Source organism: Colletotrichum fioriniae (genome assembly GCF_027942845.1).
Source record: "Colletotrichum fioriniae strain IMI 355084 chromosome Unknown scaffold_20, whole genome shotgun sequence".
Lineage (NCBI taxonomy): Eukaryota > Fungi > Ascomycota > Sordariomycetes > Glomerellales > Glomerellaceae > Colletotrichum > Colletotrichum fioriniae.
The window spans coordinates 327,075-342,698 of record NW_027076856.1 but is presented as its reverse complement, the minus strand read 5'-3'; the positions used below and the strand labels follow the sequence as shown (position 1 = coordinate 342,698).

General features: G+C 51.2%; 4 protein-coding genes across 4 annotated transcripts; 2 read left to right on the top strand and 2 right to left on the bottom strand.

Annotated features, from left to right (window-relative positions):
• Window positions 1-3,964: 3,964 nt before the first annotated feature.
• On the top strand, window positions 3,965-5,800 carry N0V96_012018 (uncharacterized protein; the record flags this gene model as incomplete). The annotated part of the gene is made up of 5 exons (XM_065759472.1): window positions 3,965-4,242; window positions 4,300-4,537; window positions 4,599-4,694; window positions 4,745-4,904; window positions 4,950-5,800. 5 exons carry the CDS (start codon window positions 3,965-3,967, stop codon window positions 5,798-5,800), a joined length of 1,623 nt encoding a protein of 540 aa, XP_065611926.1.
• Window positions 5,801-8,257: 2,457 nt separating this feature from the next.
• Window positions 8,258-9,525, top strand: N0V96_012017 (uncharacterized protein; the record flags this gene model as incomplete). Its single annotated transcript, XM_053197133.1, has 2 exons — window positions 8,258-8,490; window positions 8,547-9,525. 2 exons carry the CDS (start codon window positions 8,258-8,260, stop codon window positions 9,523-9,525), a joined length of 1,212 nt encoding a protein of 403 aa, XP_053045440.1.
• A 306-nt stretch (window positions 9,526-9,831) lies between these two features.
• N0V96_012016 (uncharacterized protein) lies at window positions 9,832-11,421 on the bottom strand (the record flags this gene model as incomplete). The annotated part of the gene is made up of 1 exon (XM_053197132.1): window positions 9,832-11,421. The coding sequence occupies one exon, from the start codon at window positions 11,419-11,421 to the stop codon at window positions 9,832-9,834; it is 1,590 nt and encodes a 529-aa protein (XP_053045439.1).
• A 1,764-nt stretch (window positions 11,422-13,185) lies between these two features.
• On the bottom strand, window positions 13,186-14,172 carry N0V96_012015 (uncharacterized protein; the record flags this gene model as incomplete). The annotated part of the gene is made up of 1 exon (XM_053197131.1): window positions 13,186-14,172. One exon carries the CDS (start codon window positions 14,170-14,172, stop codon window positions 13,186-13,188), a length of 987 nt encoding a protein of 328 aa, XP_053045438.1.
• Window positions 14,173-15,624: the final 1,452 nt, after the last annotated feature.

Genomic DNA, 15,624 nt, shown 5'->3' with positions numbered 1-15,624 from the left:
GTTTCTGTCGTGGGGAGCGATTGTAGATCTGAGTCGAGAGATGGAACGGCGACAACGGTAGTGTCTTACATACAATAATCGCTCATTCAAACTCTGTCCGTCCACCGCATCGATCACAGGGGCCCAGGAGTGCCAGCCTGTCAGGGTGCTAGGTTGCTACACTAGGTACGATCACAAGTCGACAAGGCCATGGGCGGTCCACCCGGAGAAGTGATCCGGACCGCGACCTATCCATTTCTCCCACGCTTAACGCAGAATGCCCCGAAATGTCCATCTTGCTCCCCTCATTGCTGCCCTCAAAAGACTCTATTCAACAGAGGGCAACGTGGACTCAGGCCATTGAGACCGGGTAAACATCATACACACGTAGGCCAACCAACCTACCCCATGCCCGGACCCCACCCACTGACATCAATCTACGCGGAGATTTTCAAGATTTTCCACTCAACCGCAGATATTAATTTGCGTATTATTCCGAATGTTCTCGTTCACGTCTGACAAACAGTCGAGCTTACTGCACTTGTACCGGTGGAGATCAGCGAGCTTCTAGCAACTACTAGCCATCCAGAAAAGCCTGAGACTCGCCCGTTTTACCCCTCATCTCATTTGGATCACATCGTATTCCAACCACCAGACGCCCGATGGCCGGTAGGGTGTCTTGGTCGTTCCTGACCAGGCATAAGGATGTCTTGGACAGATTGGTTGGCGTATCACAACGCTCAGGCCCGACATGGCTTGGGAATACGGGTTAGACAGAGGGGAAGTAGGACAAGCCTGGAATACTTGCCACTTCAACGGGTCGAAGTCTTTCCATGCCACCGTCGTCGGTGGCATCGCAACCCCCTCAGCTTCTTGGCATCAGCCGCAAGGTCGAATCCAAGGACTGCCGGGGGAGCGGCAGTAGGTCACAGCTGGGAACAACCGGACTTTGCAAGGTGACACAAACTTTTCCCTCCTTCACGTAAGCATGTGCGATCCTGGTACCTCATTCATTTTTACCCAACTTTGTGCGAGTACAACCCAATGCGGTGAATTGCGAGCCAAAGCTGCACGAAGATTCAGCTGTGCCGTCATGTAGCATTGCATCGTGCGTGGTGTGTGTGCAGAATTGGGCGAAGCGAGGAATCCTTCTGAGAAAGTTGGGAGACCGGCGAGGGGGGGAAGAAGACATCCTACCCAACACCCAATCCGACGGGAGGGTGCCAAGCTCGGAAGTTGAGCTTGTTGTTATCCGTTGTCAGCGGTGCCATGATGGACTTTGCGAAGCGTGAAAAACTTGACAAAATATCAGGCCTTTTCCCTTCCTCTCTTGGAAACCATCATCCATGGGACCTTTGCTGTGCCCGGTGGTGACGGGGAAGACGGAGGCTGGAGAAGTGGGAGAAGAGTTGGTGAAACAGGAACATGGTTGGTTGTCTCTAAAGTCTGGGCAAACCCGTGTCTGCACGAAACTGGAGTAGTCAACTGCCTAAAAGGCGCCTCAATGGCGGCCGATGTTGCTGTCAACCCGGCATCGGATTCTCTGCCGACATGAAGGGCACTGAATTGGGATTCTTGGGAAGCATCACGGCTGGGGTGTCGTGGATGTTTGCCAGTCTTTTGTTTGTCTGCCACCGCAAGAGTCACATCAAAGCTAGATCAGACCTGATACGCACAGGAGGCTCCAGTCACGACCATGGCCACGACCGCCACGGTGATGGTGAAAGGGACGGCCGAGCAAAGCCAAAAGAAGACAAGAAAGCTTCAAGAACGGGAAGAGGGTGTCGTGAGCTCAACCTAGGATGCTTGCCTCACCAGACCCCTGGCTGCTGTCATCGCCCGGTACGAATAGAGATGCTCCTAAGAGCATCATGGCTCCCTTCCCCAGTATCGGGGGGCAATGGGCATGTTAGTTCCAACTTTCAGGGCTGCCGGACGTCCTGAAGAGGAGGAAGATGTCACCGTAGGCTTACAACTCGCAACTTACAGAGGAGTAAGGACAATGACGACCCATTTCGAGGATAACCAGACGCACACCGAAGCGTTGCCAAGCCAATAATTCGGCAGGCCAGGGGCGCTTGTGGGACGTGGCAGATGCTGAGAGAGTGCGTTGCTTTGGCTTCTGCTTACCTTTGCACCTTTTGGTAGACCTTGGCTCACCGCGGGGTTAATTTGCATCTATCGGGATTTAACATCATAAAAGGGGTACTGGGGTAGCTCACCCGATTATCGCATGAGACCCCCTCGGAATATTCACTTTCTCTTAAGGCCAGAACGAACACCCCCCTCGGTCTTGCTCCACTTTTCCACTTTCTGCCCCCGCCTTCCGCCCCCGGTTCACTGCACCCTCACTCACTGCACCCTCACTCACTCATCCCGCATCTCTCATCCATCTCTCATCCACCTCTCATCCACTTTTATCCTCTCATCCTCTCATCCCCTTTCTTCCCCCTCGCGTCGCGCCTACGCAGTTGGGCTTCTCCTCACCTCTCGGTTACTAGCTTGCGTGGCTGGCTCCTCGTCAACTCCCAAGTAAGGTACTAACCAGGTACAGAAATGTGACTGCATCTCATCATCCACAGTCCATCCTGCCCATCTCACCTACATGAAAATGCGGGAGGCTTCGTGAATGGTGATGGAGCCTTCTCCATTTAAGAGCCACGAACCAACGATTTCACGCGTCAGTCGCACAGGTAATAAGGCCATGGACCCAACGAAGGATTCCGAAAGGTGAAAAATCATCATGCCATCGTCTATCGCAACGTTGGTTGCTCGGCCGATCTGCAAGGTAAGGCTGGGCAAGCAAAGGCACGTTGCAGTGTCCGTACGAGCGAGGATGAAAGCCTTTGCATCTCGTTTTCTCATTGTGTCCGATACCTTCTTTGCTTTTCGCTGTTCAACGGTTCGTTCATGCTGTTCAGTACCCCACAACAGCTGACCTTGATCGGCCTCGGCGTTCATACCGGCTGACCTCCGGCACCATCTTGTACCTCGAACAACTCTTCTTTGTACACCACTTCATCAGTCAAGCATACAATAGCACCATGTATTATTCCGATATTGTCAGCGCTGGGCTCTCTCTCAACACACCATACAGCCTCATGAACCCGAGATGCCAAGTCGCTAGAACATACACCAGGTTGCCAACGTGGTCCAGAACTGAAGGCGAGGACAGCCAAGTGGCGCCCCGGCGGACTTTCAAGTTGAAGATGAATAGCAAACAGGTAACCTACCTCGCCGCTGTCGGGTTGAATGCTCACGGTTCGGGATTCTGATTCAGCCATCTGCACTTAAACCAACCCCATATGTGATCTCGGCGCAGCAACATTGTTGCTTTTCCATCACAAATGGGCCTCTCCCAGCTCGTATTAGTCGATACAAGCAAGCCGGTGACTAAAATAGCCCCGTGTGCCGGCAGAGAAGACCATGAACCAAGGAGTGGCTCGCTGCAAGGCACCCTTGCTCCTGGTTAGCTATCCCACACGCGCCTGTCTGGACAATACCGTCACCACGCGCGAAATATCAGCCGGCCACTATGTCTCTGTGCTGTTGACTGCCCGGGCTGATCTGCCCTGTTTAATTTGCTGTGCTTGGAGCTGGGCGGCCATCTACTGGCCCAGCTTGCAGGAGCCGATCGCTCACACGCCAGGTCAAGGTTGCATTTTCAGCCCATAGTCAGGCTGCTTGTTGCTTAGTCTACTTACTCGAAGACACCTCTGCTTCCGTGTTATATAACAATGGCCGGCCCCGAGCCGTCTAGTCCGCTTTGCTATTCTTCCGGACTACGGTGTAATTAAGTTGTCGAGTGCAGTGCTGCATCGTGTACATTGTCCCAATCTGGCTCGGCTTCTTCTTTATTGAACTCTGCTCTGCCAATTCCATTCGCTAAGCGCTACTTTCTTTTTGCTTTAACCTTCGGGGAAGCCCATTCGTTACCACACGTATCCTCTCGCCGTGTCAACTGGCTAGTTGACCCTCCATCAGAATGCATTTCACCACTCTCGCTTTTGCCGCCAGCTTGGGCTTGGCTGCTGCCCACGGTGCCCATGGCGGCGATGAGCAGCCCGTCCCAAACATCATGGCTGGGAGAAGGGCTTTGCAAGATTTCACTGCAGCTCGCCGAACAGTCCAGCGCCGCGCTGCCCATGCCAGGCCAGAACCCGAGGCCCCAGGGTTGGAGAAGCGCCAATCTCCTGATGGGCGCTGCGGTCCCGATCATAACAACCAGGTCTGCGATCAAAGTGACTGTTGTTCCAGTGCTGGGTAAGTTGTTATCTGCGCCCGGCAGCTGAGTCTTCGAGAAGTCTAACCATGCGACAGGTGGTGCGGTCAGGGCTACCTTTACTGCTCGGCTCCCTCCTGCATGATCGAGTATGGTCCGTCGTGCGATGCCAACATCCGCCCCGACGGACCAGACACGACGAATGTTCCCCGTACTAGACTTGGCTCTGTCCCTTATGGTCAAGCCATCTACCACTGCGAGCACTATGGTGACATTGCCTTAACTTTCGACGATGGTCCTTACATCTACACCGAGGATCTGCTGAACAAGCTGAAGGTATGTCAATGTCTTCAACACGTGATTACTTTATCAATGAGCCGTGCTGACATGCATGCAGGCATACAATGCCAAGGCAACCTTCTTCATTACCGGTAACAACCTGGGCAAGGGCAAGATAAACGACCCAACCACCAATTGGCCTGCCCTCATCAGGGTTTGTCTGCATCTATCCTGCAGCCTTGATCAATGACTGACCTCCCGCAGCGCATGATTGCCGAGGGCCACCAGATTGCCAGCCACACCTGGTCTCATCAGAGACTCACCACTATCAGCGCCGAAAAGTTCCGTAACCAGATGATCTACAACGAGATCGCCTTTGCTGACCTGCTAGGTTACTTCCCTACTTACATGAGGTATGCTCACCGTAACCATGATCAAGTATGAAGCGTCTGTGTCTAATCGAATACAGACCCCCCCTATTCAGCATGTGATGCTACATGCGAGGGCTATCTCAATGACTTGGGTTACCACATCACCTACTTCAACCTCGATACCGAGGGATATCTCCATGACAGCGCCGATCTAATCCAAGATTCCAAAGACATTTGGGATGAGAACGTCGAGGGCAAGGACGTCGCCACCACAAAGTGGCTCCAAATTGAGCATGACCCCGTCTATCAGAGTGTCTACAACCTGACAGACCACATGCTCGAATCCCTCTTCCGCAACGGATTCAAGTCCGTTACCGTCGGCGAATGTCTCGACGACCCCCAAGAGAATTGGTACCGCTCTGTCGGCGATGTCCCGCCATCCAGCGGCACCACTACGCGCGTGGCCACAGGAACTGCCACGTCTTCAAGCGTTGCCGCCCCTACCGGCACTCTTCCCGCTTCCACCGACGGCCGCTGCGGCGCCAACTTTGGCAGCACAACGTGCTTCACCGAGCCCGGCGCAACCTGCTGCTCATCCGCCGGCTGGTGTGGAAACACAGCCGATCACTGCGGCGGAGCATGCCAGCCTCTCTACGGCAACTGCCAGATCTCCGGGGCATCAAGCTCTCCCGCCCCCGTCAGTTCCGCGTCGTCATCTGCAGCTGTCCCCACGCCGTCCGAAACCAGCTCCGCACCTGCGGCCACTGGTACGGCGGCAACTCCGCCACTAAGCACCAACGGGCGCTGCGGCACCACGCAGGGCGGCACCACTTGCATCAGCGAACCCGGCGCGACGTGCTGTTCGCAGTATGGATGGTGCGGTGCCACGACAGACCATTGTGGTAGTGGTTGTCAGGCTGGCTTTGGTACTTGCGGCACATCGAACTGATGTTAGTCCAGTTTGCGTCGATGCCTCCTGATTCATCCCTGCATTTTGGGACTGTCAACCTCTCAAGTCACCTCAGATGAAAGAGCAGAGAACGAATCTTTAGTGTGTAATCTTATAATGGGATTGTTGAGCTTTCAGTCAACTCTCCACGTACTTATTGGCGTTCAGGTTTAGGTGAAAATGATGTGGAAAGGGTATCAGGGCGCTTGATAATATAAACGTAATGGGCAGAAATCGATTTTTGGTCAGTCGATTGAAACCAATTTGCCCTCACTGCCTGACTCAAATACCCTGTGTTCATGATCTACTCGGTAGTATGGTGGCTTACATGTTCGAGGCAGTTTTTCTCCCAGTCATGAACACTCATTTGAGGCCTTGAAACCGTATAGCATGCCTCTCGACTGTTTCCCGCAGTCTATTGTGTCGTCGCGAAAGCTACTCGTGGACCCTGGCCGCTCAGCGCTGGCGAACTTGTTGTTCTCGAGCGTGACATCATGACTGTAGATCAGCTGCCCAGTGCACGATTCTTGACTCGGAGTCTGGGGTCTGGACCGTCCACAAACTTCTGCTGCCCGCGGCAAAAACCTCCGAAAAATGGAGGCCGGGCCGATGTGGGTCGACCGCGGATCCTTCGGAGTACCGTGTTGCCCGGAGAAAGTGCCTGAAAGCTCGAAGAAGCAACAATAGAAGTCATCACACAGACAGGCCGGCAGGAAATTTGAAGTTGCTTGATGTCTGTAACTTAAATACTGTTCTGGCCCAGGTTTAGTAATCCATCAAAGTGCATAGAAAAGAATAGAAAAACTTCGTGGGCTCTACGGCACCTTGGCCATGTTTCATGTTATAGCCGAGACCTCCGCTGGTGGCCTTGGCGTGCCTGTCGGCTACACGTGCCGGCGGGATCGTACCTTTTCACCCACATTCGACTGAACCAAAAGATGTTGGTCAATCTCGTAGTTAACTCTCTTTCGATCCAACTAGGAGATGAACACGCGAGCGGCGGGTGCTACACCTTGGCAGGCACATTCACTAGCGTTCAGTTGACAAGCGGATGAAACAGCCGGCTGCGAACACCTTCATCCAAACTGAACTGTCCTCACGAGTCAGTGATTACTTGTCAGAGCTGACAGAATAGGGTAGGTCGGCTCGCACCCAAGACTCTCAATTAATGACAGAACCACGAAGTGGATCGAGACCATCGACTAGACGTCGCCAGGCCAAAGGCCTGCCTTCCAAGACTAGTTCTTTCCGATCTCTATCGACAGTGCCCCTGGGACCTAAGAACGGGCGGTCAGAGAGGCTTGCACAGCCGTCAGGAGTACTTGCTTGGCATTCTATAATACCCCTCTTTGCCCCATGTGAAGTCTGGTTTTGGCATAATTAAATATTATAGCCTGAGCTTTTGAGCTGACAGAATATGGGTCCTTGTTGGAAGGTCATGCCTGGTTGTGATTATGGCTGAGGAAATCCAAAGTCTATTTACTGCATGGAGTCTAGTTGAAGTTACTATTCTCGATACATGCTTTTCGATCAACTGCGTGCGGCTTGTGGTATCGGAGGTAAGCTAGATACGAAAGTAGGTTTCATCAGCGTCGAGAACTTGTAGAAAACACGCCGCTATCTCACCTTACCGTTGACGGGAAAAATGATTAGTTGCCGTGCCAGAAATCCTATAGAGCCCCCGTGAAACTTCCTTGGGTGATATTCGTTCATTTTCGAATTGATCGTACGTTACATCTAGGTTCATGAGAACTCAAAGCCCCTTGGACTGTAAGCGAGCTAGGCGAGTGAGAGTATCCTCCTTCAATCAAAGCTAAACCCATCCTATCTTTAGACTGGGTGACTCCATTTCATGCCACTTGCAGGGCTGTGTTGATAGAAGTTGGAACGAACTGGCTGGAGACTTGGCGAGACTCGCTCCGCACCGGCCTTACAAGGAGACTCAAATAAACTACTTCGCTTTCCGGGGATGCAGAAAAGGTCCGTAGGGCTGTTAAGAGGTGTACAAGAGAAAACTGTGAGCAGCCCTTGTTTCAAAACGTACCTTTTACTCATTGTCGTTAATGCTTCGACGTCTTAAGAAGCGCACCGATATAGCAGCTAGTGGGTAGTTCCAGGTTAAGGGTTCCACCGGGCACGAGTCGGACGGCACGTGGAGAACAACGCCAATATACAAACCAATTCATACATGACTGCAAGATGACTGATCAGTCTTCAGCTCAGGAGCAGTTCGGCCTTGATCTCAGATACCGGACAGATGCCTTTTTGCGATGTATAAGACCCAAGGGTCGGCTGTAGTGAGAAGAGGAAGTTCGCTACCCCATCAAACTCATCTATACATTCTCTCGGCTTCCTCTAGCTTCTCAGGGCTCATTCATTTGCCCTAGACATTCTTTTCCTTCAGATTTATACCTTCTCTGTGTGTCACTGCGAGTGGTTCTTGAAGAAGTTCTCATAATGAGATCAAATCAATTCCTTCTGGCCTTGGCCTGCACTGGCGCCATCGCTACACCTGTCCCACAAGACACTGGTTCGGCTGACTGCAAGACTGAAGCTCTCAATCAAGACACATGGAAGAAGCTCGACATTGAGAACTTCCTTGCGGATTGGACGACTTTCAACGTCAGCAAAGTAGAACACAACGCTGTCCAAAATTTTGCCAATTCCTTCGGTGCACCCAACTTCTTCTGGTGAGTCTCAACCCATGACTTTACTCTCAAAATGTGGACACTAATACCTAGGATAGCGGCCTCGACAGCTTCTGCAATGCCGGTCAACCCTGTTCTCCGGTCAAATTGCCTGGATGGTACGCCCTCGTTGCCGTTCAGAACTGGAATAGTTACATGAACTCTCTCAACACTGCCATCACTTTCGCCTCGAGCATCTTGAGCCTCACCCTCCCAGGCATCGTACAAGACTTCTACCCGAACCCCAAAGACGACATCACAGACCTCAAGACCATGACACGCGTCTTTGCTGGCGTGCTATCCATCATTCCCTTCACGGGTCCTCTCAGCACCGTTGCCGGCGCCGTCGGCAGCACCTCCAGCTTCGTTTCCACCAACCTCAAAGCCCCTGAGCCTACCAACCTCTTTCTCTCTTGGAGCAACGTTGCCACGTCTCTGGGAAAGGTCGTCCAAAATTGGCAGTCTGCCGTTTCGACAAGCTTTCAGACCACCATCGACGCACAAGTCAACGTCACAGGTGGCATTTTCCAGATCATCCGCGACGGAAAATTCCTTGGAACCAGTCGCAACATCACCCAGGGCGACATGCAGAAGGAGATGACGCGCAGCTTAGAGCTCTACACCATCGGTCTTGCTCTGCAGGCCCAGAAGGTCTTTGTTCTGCGTTCGCAGCCTTTCTCCGAGTCGGAGCAGAAGTGCACAGAGTACACCGAAGCTGAGCTCTGCGCACAAGATCCCGATGGCCGCTGGCGTCAGTACATTCTCATCCAGCGCTCGGATCACAAGAACTCTATTGGGCGCAAGGATCTTATGAAACTCTTGACTGAAAAGTATCAGTTGAAGAAGGAGACTGTCACCAAGGACGTGGCTGATTGCGTTGATGCTGCCGGAGGTAAGCAGTTGACGTATCCCTTTGGAGACATCCTGCCAGTTGACAGCACTACAAAATGCATCTTCAACTTGCAGGTTTGTACCACACCACCAGGCGCAAGGGAGGGCATCATCACAACGTGCGAAGGCCTTGGCCTGAACGTTTGAGGTCTTTGTAGCCTCGTGTTAGCGTAGTGTCTTTTCGAAAAATCTACTGATTGATACTCTCAAACTTGGTTCATTCCCTCTGTGCTCGCGGTGTGAAGCATATGCTCTCGTACCTATAACAAAGTCCTGGGCAACTTAGTAGCTTGGTACTAGAATGTGAATATCGCAGCACATGCGTCAGGAAACCAATTCCACAATTCTTGCATTTGGTCATAGACGAGCTGTTGAGAGTGGCCTATCGAGACAAGCTTCGGAAATACCCACAGTATTACTTGTTTCACCCTACAAGTTCCAGTCAACTTTTTCTTAAAAGATCTCGATCGAAGGCTGCACAGCACCAAATGAGTCCTTAACTGTGGAAACCCGTCCGCGCGTCTGGACCGAGACACTGAGCTTGCTATGAATGTCCTCCTTACGCTCAGCCCCAATTGCTCTCATCAGATCTTCGCCAAAGGGGATGTAAGTATACGTCTCAAGCTTGTTCTTCTGACAGTTCTTGCAGTTGGCAAGAACCCATCGACTGAGGATCGCGTCGCGGTCAATTTCGACCTCTCTACCATCAGCAAGCTTGGCAGAGGTACGGATGACAAACGATCCCTCATGGTCAGTGGTGCTGATGCCACTAACGCGGGCGACTGCGACAAGGGGAAGCTCGGGGTCACCAAGAACGGGCCCACTAGTCGGAAGGTCAAGGGAGCCTTCGCCGTACATGTATCCCAACTGACTGATGTTGGTGATGTCGTCTGAAGTGTAGAACACAGGGTCGCTGAGACTGCCGGACTTCAAGAAAGGTGCAAGAGGACTACTCATCTCCAACTTGCTTCCCGGAGGAAGAACGGGACTTCCTGCGCTGAGTGTTCCCGCCGTGATGTTGGGCTCCACTGACAGACTACCCGGATTGGTCAGGCCATGCTTGACTTGCCATGTCCAGAAGACATAGTCAATGAAGGCATGGTGGAGGAAGAAAATGGGGTCGAAGCTAGCGGTTTCGTTCTCACCCATGTCGCCATGGGCACCCTCAACAGGTTTGGCGTTCTCTTCTCCATCTTGGTAGAAGCCTCCGATGGCAAGATGTACAGCATTGTGTGGATCTTCAAGAGAAGTATGGAACTTGTTCTCCAGTGAGCCTCTCATATGTTGAAGCCACTCGCCCCTGGAAGCCTTGTTCGAGAACAGCGTGTAATTGGGGGCATCAAGGCTGGCCTTGTATCTAGCAACGACAGAGACAGTGTCCGGGATTGACGTTGGTGACGCCTTGCCGTCAATCTGGATCTTTCCGTTTAGCCAGGCTGCAATATTGCCGTTGAGAATGCTGGCATGCGAAGCGGGGTCTTCTCCGTTCAAGTCATTAACCCCCGCAAGCGGGTAACGAGCCGTCTTTGATCCCGTTGATTTGCTATAACGCTGAGCATCTGATGGCTTCTCGTGATTGTCTGCAACTCCCTTCTGGAACTTGTAGGAGTAGAGAGGGTTCGTATTGTCTCCATCAAGGTCGAAAGTGGGAGTAGTCAAGATCCAAGGGAGAGGAGTATTCTGGTCGAATGGCCGGCACTCATCCAGGAATGGCAGGGCTAAACCTGGAGCATCAGGAACAGCCCGACGCATGGCGTCTTCAAGCCGAAGGAGGTATGCTCGATGCCAAGTGGGGAACAAGACCGTCTGATGTTGGCAGTAACCTCCTCGCCAATCGTCGTAAGTCGATCCGCCAGGATAAGGGTTCTCCTTCATCCATGGCTCTCCATGATAGCCAGCGATAGTAAAGAAGGAGTCTTCGTTGTTTGGATCAAGTTGCTGAAGCCTTCGGAAGGCTCTGATGATGTTCTCTAGGGTAGTGCGATTTTCGCCAGACGTGTATTGGTTGCACACATCTTGGAGAGAAGGACGGACTCTGGACATTATGAGGTACGGAAATGGTGATCTGATAGTGGTGTTTGATGCTACTTGTGGGCGATATTGCGCGTTCTGATAGCAGTGAAGCTAAAATGGTCGGGAATTTCGACGACTTTATACCGCTGAAGTTGCGTCAAAATTGATATCGTCGTCTCCTGCAGAGGAGAGATACAGTAGCCATGCTTTTTTTCATTCTCTAAGTTTCAGTGCGGGAACTGGATCTCGATGAAAGTCATGAAAAGAGACATGAAAGACAACGTAGCCGCCAATGAAGTCCTCGATGCGGCATTTTGAAACGCCAGTGATCGTCCAGGCGGTTGGATGCGCACTCTTGTCTCACTTCGCTCAGGCAACTGAGCCATGAAATAACGCCCATTTACGCCAAAAGAAGCCTCTTCTTTCTTGAGCGACGTTGAGACTCTCACGAGGAGTTCGCGACATGTGATCATGTCTCGATCGGTCATGGTCCAAAGATGTGAGCTTCCGGTCCAAGGGCGTCAAGTACGATGTGAACTGTCACTAAAGAGAAACGACCGGGTGCTACAGGGAGGAAGAATGCAGGACGCGCGGTCTCATGTAGCATGCCGATCATCAAGTACCCTTGCGTTCCGGCTCTCGTAGTCCGCACATGAATATGTCTGCCAGGAAGCAAGGAGTCAAAAGGAACAAACTTGACGATGTAAGTAGAGTCTTGGAATGGCAGAATGATTCAACCAACGGAAGATCACCACGGATTGACCCCAACATGGACATAATATTCCGAGGCCGCTGCCAGCAGCACTTGAGCAGCGAGCTTCATTCAACAACGCCGCGAAAAGAACATAGGCATCTCCAATTACGTTGCTGCTGTCTTAATGTCACAAGCTTCTGGCCTATCATCGGAGTTTATTGGAGTAGGGATCAACACCGATTTGATTAAACGGTAACTCGAACGTCGCGTTTCCAAACATGCCGGAGTTGCACGCATAGCTTGGCGATCGTCCGTGTCTCACCATACCGTTTTCGTGCGGCCAAAAAGCTGTTTCCATTGACTGTTCCATCAGAGACCTCAGACTGGACCACGATCAGGTCAATTTTCATAGCAGAAGCGGGGAAATAGACGATACGATGACGTAAGTTGACCCGATACGAATCTGATCGATTGTCTCAGTCGAATGCCTAGGCTAGGTAGTGTGGTTTAGGCCAGTCAGCGACGGAGGAGCGACTGCCAAATAATAAGAAACTAGTTGAAGGTCAGGTCATAATCTAGATTCGATGGCGATTCCGAAATCCGTTTTGTTGTCCTCAAGTGATATTGAATTCAAAACACAAAAGCGCTCGACAGAGACTTCGATCGGTTGAAAACTGCTAAGAACCTTTGAAGATTGCCTTGCCTCAAAATGTCACTTCAATATCTCAAGTATGTTCGTTTGAAGTGGGCTCTAGAGTCATAAGGGCAACTTTCTACAAGACTACGCTGGAATCATACACATTGCAATCAATATATATGGTGAGTAACGTATTCTGCAGTCATTTAGTCACGCATGATGCAACGAAAGACGCAAAAGTCTTGGGGTTTTCTAAATTATTGTGTGAGGCTGAATCAACGTAATACCATCTAAATACAACATATGCTCACGCCATATAAGATTTCCTTCTCTTGAGTAATAATAAGTACCGGTAGGATTCTAACTCTAATCCCATCTAACAATGAGGTAAGCTTCGCCAAAGCAAGAAGTCGCCAAAGTCCACACTCCTCTACTCCCGAATATACTCGAACCTTGGAAGCCTTCAGAGAGCGGCTTGAATATCTTTCCCCAGAGGCCGCATGATAGATTGCTGGTTCATGGTAGCGATCATGTTCCCCTGTTGATCCCAGAGTCGGGCTTCAGTGTAGGTTCGGCCGTCGTTGCCGGCGATAGTCTTCATTTCTCTAAGGTGCCAGTTGTCCAGGTTGATTTCTCCCGTAAAGAACCTCAACGCAAAGTCTAGTGAAGAGCAAGGACCAGCGTCATCCAGGAACTTGCTGCTGTGGGTCAGGGGGATGAAGGACAGAGCTGCGTCCAGGATGAAGCCTAGTGCAGAGAACCGATCTTGGAGTCGCTCCAGGGGATGGCGGCAGCGGAACCAATCGGCCGATGTCTTTGAAGTCAAGTCGAGGCTTTCCTGGGGCGTCTTGACAGTCTTGGCCATGCCGTAGAGGTTGTTCGGCGCAACTGTCTCCGGACAGCCGCGGGTCTCAAAGAAGCGGCTGTTGAAACCAAAAGTAGCCAGGTACAAATTCCCCAGCTTTTCTGACACAACGCCTTTCCGCACTTTATCTTCAGTTGACTCCTGTGTTGTGAGACACTTCTCAGGCGGCGAGTAGCTCATGGATGGCGGCGCAGAGTATACGAGAAGAGAAGCCTCTTCCTTTACTTGGAAATCGGCCAGCATGATCATGCAGAGTCTGGATTTGCCATCGTCTTGATCTTGGCTGATCTCAACCAATCTAGTAGCGAATGTTCTCGTATCGCGGACTTTTCGGACGGCACATTTGAGCTTGCGGTCTGTCAACGCTGGGCCTAGGTAGTTGCCCGTCGCCGAATAGAGCAGGTACTTGGGCGATACGGTGCTGCATGCCGCTTGAACGCCGATGCTGATGGTACAACCTCCGTATGCAATGTTTGCCTTGTTTCCCATGCGGGCGGGATCGACACGACTGATGAAATGGTCTGGTCCCAGGTCGTCTACCGCAACTTGCTCCTGCACTGTCCTGGCCATAGAATCTTGTGACATGTTGAGTAATTCGGCTTGAGCTGTCGTTTGGGGTATCCTTGTCGCAATTCACACAAAGTTTGAACGGTGATACGACACTGGTTTTTGTTGATGAGATGTTCAGTAATCAAATGATGTCGGCTCTGAGTTTGTGTCCTTTCGTGCTCTACATCATTGCCGCCTAGTCGCGTTGGCGCGCCGCCTCGGCGCCTCCAACAGGTTGGGGAATTTGGGGGCCGCTCGCAACCGAGGTTGGCGTTTTGAGGAATGTGAAGGTGGGGCGGGTCACGGCTCCGCTAATAGGTGAATTGGTAGTCATTGTCAAGTTACCTGAGTGAACGTGGATTCCATTAGAGTTGATACAATCATCATCTGTCATGAATTAAGGTAAGATCCAGACCCTTGTTGTTTCTATTGTGACCGTAATTATTTTGTCTAGAGAATGGGTACTCATGTCAATACCTGAATTAGATTCACTAGAACCTTGGGGCCCGGTGCTGCACGTGTTGTCTCCAAACTGATTACCGATTTGGTTGGTACTATGGAATGTTAAATTCGCAAGGGTCGGGAGCATCCGTCCACCTCGGCAGTAAGTGGGGCCGAGGAAGTCGTGTCCGTGGCCTCAGACTATGCCTTGCCTTCGACACTATGTTGCTGCATTGCCATTCATGCTGAAAGCTTCAGTCATTTTGCTAGATGTCATGTATCTAGCCAGAGCGATTCACGACCACTTTTGTTGCATGATGCAAGCTCAGCTGTACCTAGGTTAAAGAAGTACCCAAGAATGAAAATAGAACGCAAAAACAGTTTACCTCGGTAGGTAACATCTCTCGGTGCTCATGCCTCAATCGAGCTCGTAACTTGTCGTCGGGTAGATTGTAAAATAATTCTTGCACTAAGAACACTCCGTCAACTAACTAGCTTGTTCTGGCTGTTTTTCTCTCGTCCTTGAGGTGCGCCTGCTATCGCTAATGACAGGAACAGGAATGATCGAGGGTATAACGGTTTCCAACTGTCCGTATATTTTACTCTGGGGGCATCGAGTATTACCTACCTCCAGGTAAAGTACCTTAGGTATTCAGGCGGTATATTCATGCCGCAACGCCCTAATTGGTGCTGCCCTGTACGGCCGCATCATACCGCTTACTACAATGTGAGAGCTCGTCTCTTTGCAAGCATATGTATACAATCCTTCATCGGGCCTCTCCTGTAGAGGACTTAAGCCACCTTCTACGATCGATCTATGTCTTACAATCTATCCCTCGCTTTGTGATAACCTCGCCTGAGAGTCTGAGGAATAGGTTATTTGCGTTCTACTAAGTGGACCTCGGGAAATAACATCCTCCGTGCATGTATCAATGGCTTCTTTTCTCTCCAGGCACCAATAACATAACCAATCTTCTTCTTGGACAAAGTTGAGCCATGTGATTGGACGCAAGATTGTGTAAAGACCCAGGCATATAAAATGTCGGG